Raw genomic sequence first — 8672 nt, 5'->3', positions numbered from 1 at the left:
ATACATATAATATCACCATAAAAAAAAAATCAAAATCAAAATCAAAATCGTACCTATACCTCTCCATTTTAAAAGACCCCATCCCAACGCAACGGTACACAATTATTTTACCGACAGCACTAAATAAGATCACTTGTTTCAAGTGGGCAGCACGACACACAACTTTAATCAATCTCCCATTCGCATCTAAGAGTTTGACAACACGCTCCTCACACAAAACTCAAATTTCTTTAGAACTAGGTTCCATCACGCGCTCAGTATGGGCGTGCAAGTCATATCTAATTATCACCAGTTAATCACTGTTTATTACAATTTCAAAAAACAAATGGCAGTTTTGCAATACTCCTAAACCCCGTGGGCAATTCACTAAACCAGCTCTATATAAACTCCGAAAAAATCTCCTTTCCCCTCTCCACTCACTATCGCGAGTTTCTAGCAGCAGCAGAGGAGAGATAGAGGTGCGTTTTCTCTCTCTAGCTTTGGATCCCCAAATCTAGGGTTTCTTTTTTTAACTGATAGAGTCAATAAGTCCAAAATCTTGAGAAATTTTCATTTATCTACGGCTAAATACCGACTCTCTCTCTGTAATATTGTGAGTTGGTGTTTGTAATTGTTGTATTTCTGCTGAATTTGATTTTGGCATGTCACACAAATTCTTCAATTTGGTGTCTTGATCTTTGATTTCAGTGACATTAGCTCAAATAGTGTTTGTATTGCATGTTTATCGAGTGGAGTAGCTTACAGTGGGTCTGGATTCGGAGCAATGTTCATCTGTTTTGAAAACATTGAAATTTGGGGATTGTTTGATACTATTATTCTATGTCACGTTGACTTTGATTTTTCCCTTCTTTGTGCCCTGTTTTGAAGGAATTCCTGCAAAAAATTATGTTTTTTTTTTTTTGGGTTTGTTTTGTTTTTGTTATGTCGGAAAAGGCATGTTTAAAGTCCCATTTTTTAAGCGATAGTTGATCCTTTGTGCAGACGAAAATATTACTTCGATTTCCGTTTATGATATTCTAGCAAAAAATTGTTCCTGAAAAATGTAACATAATTTTTTCCCCCTCTTTCTTGAAGTTTCCTATTCAAGTCAATGTTTGATCCCAGAGCTGGGTAAAGTTTGGAGTTCTTGATTTGATTCAGAAAGAATTTTGCCATGCCTAAAAGAAACTACAAGAACTTCGAACATGTCCATTCAACCAGTTTCAATTTATTTTTCACATTAATTAATTGTTTTTTTTTTTTTTTTTTTCTTCCTTCTGTTTTTCTGCTAAAACACATGGAGACTTGTATGTTTATTATTTTTGGTGGGTGTAACAGGTGATTGCATGTTTATTTATGATTTGCTTCGTTTTTCCCATCTGCTTCTTTGGCACTTTGTGGAAAATGAATTTGTTCAAACTTTGGAAATGTGTGGAAAATTTTTTTTTAATTAGTCAAAAAATGTGAGCCTGACATCTAGATAGTTTATTTATCCCACCTAAAATTGTAAGACTATATTGTTTTAAACCAATCAAAACTTGTGTTTTGTTTGCATTTTGACAACGTGTCTACTGTGTGGGATTGTTATTGTGATGGCTTTTCTGTAACTATAAATTTGGTTTTAGTAAATATGTTTGATGTGATATTTTGTGCCGAGGATGGTTAGCTTTGCATTTTAAAATGATTTTTTTTTACCGTTATGAGTCATCATGCAATAATTATGTCATGTGATATCAGCCAATGGGTAAGATGGGAGTTACCATAATCTGTAGATGTTTTGTTCAGATTTTGGCTTGATTTATCTTGCCCTTAGATTTCTGGTGGTTGAACACTGGCATCTTTGGTTTTAATTGCTTATATTTTAGAAAAAAACTGTGTCATGAAACTTTTCTTTTTGCTAGTATTTTTCAAATGTACAATTAGATCTTCATCCATTTCAACCTGCCATGCTCTTGTGGATGTGGTTTTGTTGCATTTTGCACTAAGTTCAGTACATTTATAATACGGCTTATTCGTTGTTGTGGTTGTTTTTGGTGATCTTGTTCTAGTTAAATACTTTTATCTTGTCCCTTTAAACTTCTTCTCACATGGATTTATTTTGATTGTTAATCAGGTTTTGTCAGTATGGAGAGCATGCGCAGCTTTTGGCAATTGGGTGATGAGCTTCGAGGACAATCAAAAGTCTCAGAGGATCACAAGTGGTCAATGGTTGCTTCTAAGCTAGCTGAACAGACAAAGGGTGAGCGAAGGATTAACCTTGATCTCTCAAAGGGCCCTGCTGAAATAAGGCCGAGGGAAAATATGGGCTTTCAGGAAGATAACAAATTCGAAAGTCTTAACTTCAACATGTTAAATTTGGACCCCAAAATGACAGAAAATGTGAACAAAAGTTCCTTTAGGAATGGTATGTACAATATGAATGCACTATATCAGAAGAGCAATGGCAACTCTGTCATGAACATGACTGGAAGCAAGTACGGTGTCAACAATCAGAACAAAGAGCCCAACAGCAGCAGCAACAACAACAACAACAATGATAATAGCAACACAAGTGCAATTGAAAAAAGATTCAAAACCTTGCCTGCAGCTGAGACACTCCCAAGGAATGAGGCGCTTGGTGGCTACATTTTTGTTTGCAACAATGACACAATGCAGGAAGATCTGAAGCGACAACTATTTGGTATATCTTTTTTTAATTTTGATTTATTTATTTATATCCTAGCCTTGATTTAACTGGAGCAAGAAGTTGACTTGGAGATAGAACCAATACTTATTTTGCAGGTTTGCCTCCGAGATATAGAGACTCTGTCCGGGCAATAACACCAGGCTTACCTTTATTTCTCTATAACTATACTACTCATCAGTTGCATGGTATTTTTGAGGTTTGCCGCCAACTCTTTGTTGAATCCTCTGTTGATACATTCTGCAACACTTGGGACAGTTGTAGTATGAGTCAGATTACAGTGTAGTTATTTTCACTTTCTTTTTAGTTTTGATGGACAAACAACTCTTGATCGAATTCCAATATTTTATTGCATTACGAAATCTAGAGCGGGTTGGGGTTACACTGGTTTAGCAGTTTTAATGACACTTGTATTTTTCTCAAAATTGTTTTCAGGCGGTGAGTTTTGGGGGTTCTAACATTGACCCTACTGCTTGGGAAGACAAGAAATGTAAAGGAGAATCACGGTTCCCTGCTCAGGTTAGATCTGATGCATGAATTTGAACATATTGATTCTATAAGTTTTTTGCAGGCTTGCAACTGACTATTTTGTTTTCTTTCTTAATTAGGTGAGAATCCGTGTTAGGAAACTCTGCAAGGCCTTGGAGGAAGATGCCTTTAGGCCAGTCTTGCACCACTATGATGGCCCCAAGTTTCGACTTGAGCTCTCAATTCCGGAGGTATGATGAAAATCTTCCCATTGAGTTCTACTCAGGGCTATGTGTATAACGTATCTGTCTTCCCATTAATGTTGAAACTGATGATTATTGTTTCTGCTTGGTACTGCAGACCCTGGACTTGTTAGATCTCTGCGAACAAGCAGGTGTTTAAGATCCTGTTGCTAACATAATCAACTATCCTATGCAAGCAAGATATGTGGTTGTGGTAGGTTTTGTGGTGTGTCAACCATTTGTTTGACAGTTTTTCCGTAGAGCGTAAGCTTGGAAGGTAAAGTCTGGTGTTGGAATTTTCTGAAGTGTAAGCCAGCCAAATAAGTGTAATTGTGCCTTGTGAAGATATTTCAAGAGTAGTTGCATAATATTTTGTAGCATAGTAATCTTATGGACAAGACTTGCCGGATTGGAAGAGACTGAATGGCCAATGGCTGTGTAATATGGTTTAGTCCCCAAAAGATGACAACGACCTTGTTATATTCCTACTCTCTGCAATTTATATTGTGTTTCATGCCAGTGCTCTTTGTGTTTTGTGTTGTTCCTTATGGTCTGATTTACTTGATTGAAACATGCCGAGAGTTTGTTGCTAAAATCCTCTAGTTCTTCTAGAGATGCATATTATTTGAGCATTCAAACAAATGCTCAGAGAGGTTGGTTTTTCTCAGGCTTCTCATGTCAGTCGCATCTAATTTATCACCTGAAGGTTACATTCATTGAGTTCGATTGAATGTACAACAGGTATATACAATAGTGAAATGACGAACAATAACTAGAGGATTTTCAATTATGGAAGTGAATGTGGAACAGGGTTGTCATAGATCAAGGCAAGGAATAGGAATGGGGATCAAGGCAAGGAATAGGAGTGGGGATTTTATTCACGATCTCCTGTCAGCATATAGTTGGTTCGGTGAAGTCTGGCCCTTGCTGATGCTTAGCAGTTAAATGGTTGCAAACACAACACCCTGCACCGAGATTTGGACTGAGATCCGGTGAAGAAGCGTCTCAAAAAACCGAAACCAAGAAGAAAACTCGCACTAGACTTCGTTTCAGCTAAAGTATATTTTAGCATTTGACAAGACAAAATAAAAATTAACAAAAAAAACATTTTAGCATTTGACAAGACAATAAAAATTAACAAAAAAAAACGTTTCTCACGATTAACTAAAAGTAAGTGTCTACCAATGTCAATCACCATCCTACCTCTACCATCATTAATATAATCAGTAATATATTAGTTTAAAAGTTTTTCAACCATCATTAATATACTCACTAATATATTAGTTTTAAAGTTTTAAAGTTTCAACCAAATATGAGAAAATGGAACTTTGGAAAATGATTTCCATTGAAACAAATGGAACATAAAAATGAAAACTCACTAGAAAAAGCTTGAGTATGTATCATTAATGAATTCAATTACTTCACTTCTCTCTATGGTTTCTCTAGCAAGCATGCTCCAGTTAAACATCATAAGCGCAGAAATAAACAATCCAAACAACAAGAACAACTACAAGAAACTGATAAATATTATGAAGAATTTAGAAGTAAAAGGATTGTAATCTTCATTCGTATTGGAACTTACCTGATTACTAAAAGTCATAGTTAAATAACTAAATTGACAGTGTCACTTGAGATTTTAATATGGTTTACAAAATTACAAGCATAATTGTTCAGACTCTAAAGTAGCTATCACAGTTTGATGGACTTTCTTAAATGGACTTTCTTGGAGGTTAAATCAATCAAAGTATGCCCGACAAATCTTCCAATAGATTTTAATCAACAAGAAGATTATGACTTCCTAAAACCTTAACCAGATGAGCCATACCATACATGGCTGGTATATCAATGAGCAGCTGAAACCAGGAAGGTTCGAATTCTTTGCAACAGCTCGGCCTTTATGGGATCAGGTATTGAAGCTGCATGTATGGTAAAAACAGCAACTCATAAACTAGCAAGATAGGTTGAATTGAATACCAAAAACATAAATCAAAGGGCAAATGAGAGAATTAAAATAAAGAGTCCATCCACCAAAAAGATGAATAAATGCATTCATCTACAACCCATGGAATTATAAAACTAATAAGCCAGGTGTAGACCAATGTCTAAGCAACTGAATTGTTTATTTCTCGACAATCTCAGCTTCGTAGAGAACTTTATGTTTATTTTCTTGCCAACAAGTACATAAAATCAAGAAAGTAGATCTGACGGCTACAAGTATGATCTAGAGAAGAATGAAACTACACCTGCCAACATCTGGCAGATCTTTGAGGTATTACAGGAAAAATAATAATAAAAAAGAAAAAATGACTACTTTTTACAGAAATTTCTAAGTAAAAGAATAAGGTTGTTATGATTGTGCCTGTTCATTTACCAATCACTCATTCCAGCCATGCACATTCAATCCCAAGAAAGTCAGGATTAAAATTACTCCTTTCTCCATGGCTAAATTGGGACAATAACTTGGACAAGAATGGTATGGAACATAATTCTTATAGAGAACAGTCATAATCCTCTCCACTCGTGTGTTTGTTCTGTGCTTAGATACAATAAACTCCAGCTTATCTCTACTCTCTCTAGATTGAAAGTTACGTCAAACATACGAAGCCATATTTCTAAAACTTGGCAGGTACAAGTCTTCTCCTACCTCTTTCCCCTATAGGTTCTACTTTGCCAGGCTCAAAAGCCAAAGAGAAGTTTGGCTGTACAAATATTTGGTGTGAAAAACCCAACTATATTACTGAGGATGTGTTTGATTTGGCGCTAGTCATGATTACTGGTTTTCAGGCAATTGTTAAATGACTAGATGTGGAATTTGAGAGAATCAAGGCAAACACCATATGATGTTAAGATTGTGCGTTATAACAGTGTTATGTTATCCTTCTAGATCTTAAAAAGCCCTAATATCACGCTTTTTCAGATGAAAGTTGGAGTGATTATCAAAGTCACTCCATTGGAGTGCACACCAGCAAAGCCAACTCAGTGCACTAGCAGCTCCCCATCATATGAGGACTGCATAAACACCACCACAACCACTGCACAGCAAACATGCAAATTCAAATTTTGCCACGACTAGTGTTGTGCATGCTGTCTGTTAATTTTACTGTAAGGGAATCCCAGTGATACCGTGCTTTTGTTGGGGTTTAATAAAACACAATATTTGCAACTCCACCCAAAAAGAAAGAGGTGCTCCAAAAGACTGTATTATAAATACAGGGAAAATAAAAGAAAAATAAATCTGTAGTTATATTTAGAAAAAAGGAGAAAGAAATCCATAATTCCAGAACTCGGAGAATTAACCGCAGGCAAGAAAAAGAAAGAAAGAAACTCTTACCTCTGCCTTTGGGGGTAATCACATGTACAAGATCATCCACAGTAACATTGTCACCGCCTTTCTTTTTTATAAATGCCCTAGGACAACAAAGAGTTTGAGACAGGTTTGAGATAGATTTTCAAATGTTACAAAGCCACGAAATGCATAATATTATTCAGAGATATAAGGTTGCAACCACAAATAAATTGATCCAAGTTATAATAAATTCAATATTTTTTTCAAAAGAGTAGTAGCACACAAGTGATGCCTAAAAAGGGCATTAATTTGGCATGCAGCATGAACATGTTCTTGTGCATACACATTTACATGCGCAAGAACACGTGCACAAGTTCAAAAAGACCGGTAGAATGAGAAAAGAGTCATAATAAGACAAAATTCTCTAGTTTATAAAATGTTGAAGATCAAAATGAAAAGACAATGTCAACCAACATGATGAAGTATTAACAGATTCCGAGAATGCCTCAAATGAAACAACACTCAATTTCTCAATCCGCAATTTCCAAGAATATATGTCTTAGCCACACCAATCTTCAACTGAAAAATGGGGTGATGAATATTCTTGGAAATTCTTTTGTTATGCTCCTTCCAGATGAACTTGAAGAATGCAATTCGCAGACACTCTCCACGCATTAGATTCTACCTTAATGTATTACTTGTTTGAGACGACAGGCACCTACTCTGGAGTTGGTTAATCCTCCTGGTTCCCGCTTGGTTCCTCTACTCTCCATGTATAGAAAAGTGAGGAACAGTTAAAGACTAACAGTACCACTTCATATGTGTCAATAAACAAGGCCACAGAAACACACCATTTGAAGATCCAATACGAGAAACAAACTACGAGAAGCTCCAAATAACAAATCATCAAAAGTCAAAAAATGTATGAGAAACAAACATATACAAACACTCACACCAAAAACTACGAAAATTGTGTAAAGAAAAAGTGAAAAAACCTGCAAAGAGCTTTCATTTCATCCTTCCACCCACACTCCATGAGCCTTTCCCTCAGAAGCTCCATCAATCGTTCTTTTTCTCCACTCTCACTCAACTGTTAAGGCAACCCACCAGTTCATTAAACAGCCAAAAACTAAACAATACATTGACATAACTCCAAATAACAAATCAACCAGTGTCCTCACACCAAACTATATGAAATCCAATTTTATTCATTTATCTGCATTTTAAATAATCCCTTCTAAATTGCCAAGAAACGTAAAAGAGGGAAAACAAGCACAGGCACGTTCGGGCAGGCATTTCAGAAGTACTTGGTTCTTTATTTGAAAGCAATTCTTAATCAAAAGGAGAAACAAAGAACATGTCAGCCAAAACAGTAACAAACTCCTAAAATCAAAAGACTTAAAAAGGGCTTTTCCTTTTCCAAGAATTTGCTTTGATTTGAACTCAAAGAAACAATCAGAAAGTGGATAACAAAAATCTCAATAACTGTTAACGTTCAGATCTCAAAATCAAAGACAAGGGACCTTAATGTTGATAATTTCTTCAAGCGTAGTATCTTTTTGTTGCTCATCCCTCGCGTCTGGAGTCGGCGGACGATTCACCGAATGCCTCCTATTTTTAACATTAACAATCACACAAATTAAACCAATACAAACCAACCAAAAAAAAAAAAAAACTAGTGCCAGAATCTGTATTTACAGAGAAGATCGTCTCTAATTTCTAAAAACAATCCTCAATTCAAACAATCAAATATACATATATACATACATGTGTGTGAGTGAGCACGAAGAAAGAGAGAGAGAGAGAGAGAGAGAGAGAGAGAGAGAGAGCGCGTGTGTGTGTGTTTACGAAGCCCAAATAAAACATCTCAAAACTAATCAAACCAAGAAATCAATACGAGTACTGAAGAAATAGGGCGAGTTCGCTTCAGACGACGCCGTTTTCGTAGGGCTGGGCTTCGTCCCACATCGAAGCTTTAACGTTGTTTACAAGAGTTTATTTAGAGGAAGTTAAG

The 8672-nt window shown here is 36.0% G+C and overlaps 2 protein-coding genes across 2 annotated transcripts; one reads left to right on the top strand and one right to left on the bottom strand.

Moving 5' to 3' along the window:
* Positions 1–328: 328 nt before the first annotated feature.
* Positions 329–3891, top strand: LOC114256379 (B2 protein). The gene is made up of 6 exons (XM_028196014.2): positions 329–458; positions 2093–2659; positions 2761–2861; positions 3098–3181; positions 3271–3381; positions 3491–3891. The coding sequence occupies exons 2-6, from the start codon at positions 2104–2106 to the stop codon at positions 3530–3532; spliced, it is 894 nt and encodes a 297-aa protein (XP_028051815.2). The 5' UTR covers positions 329–458; positions 2093–2103; the 3' UTR covers positions 3533–3891.
* Positions 3892–4909: 1018 nt separating this feature from the next.
* LOC114256388 (transcription and mRNA export factor ENY2) lies at positions 4910–8563 on the bottom strand. The gene is made up of 5 exons (XM_028196027.2): positions 8426–8563; positions 8182–8269; positions 7654–7748; positions 6704–6780; positions 4910–5288 (listed from the first exon to the last, which is right to left on the bottom strand). Coding segments are annotated over exons 1-5 (336 nt in total). The 5' UTR covers positions 8428–8563; the 3' UTR covers positions 4910–5214.
* Positions 8564–8672: the final 109 nt, after the last annotated feature.

Source organism: Camellia sinensis, chromosome 1 (genome assembly GCF_055761805.1).
Source record: "Camellia sinensis isolate YWXY chromosome 1, ASM5576180v1, whole genome shotgun sequence".
In the NCBI taxonomy this organism is placed as follows: Eukaryota; Viridiplantae; Streptophyta; class Magnoliopsida; order Ericales; family Theaceae; genus Camellia; species Camellia sinensis.
Note: the sequence above shows the minus strand (reverse complement) of the source record. Positions and strands in the feature narration are given on the sequence as shown.

Coding starts and splice junctions, on each gene's coding strand:
- LOC114256379 (XM_028196014.2), top strand. CDS start 2,104: ATGGAGAGCATGCGCAGCTTTTGGCAATTGGGTGATGAGCTTCGAGGA. Junction 3,182..3,270: donor AATCACGGTTCCCTGCTCAG/GTTAGATCTGAT, acceptor TTTCTTAATTAG/GTGAGAATCCGTGTTAGGAA. Junction 3,382..3,490: donor TTGAGCTCTCAATTCCGGAG/GTATGATGAAAA, acceptor TTGGTACTGCAG/ACCCTGGACTTGTTAGATCT.
- LOC114256388 (XM_028196027.2), bottom strand. Junction 6,781..7,653: donor GAAATGAAAGCTCTTTGCAG/GTTTTTTCACTT, acceptor TTGTTGTCCTAG/GGCATTTATAAAAAAGAAAG. Junction 5,289..6,703: donor GATTACCCCCAAAGGCAGAG/GTAAGAGTTTCT, acceptor CCATACATGCAG/CTTCAATACCTGATCCCATA.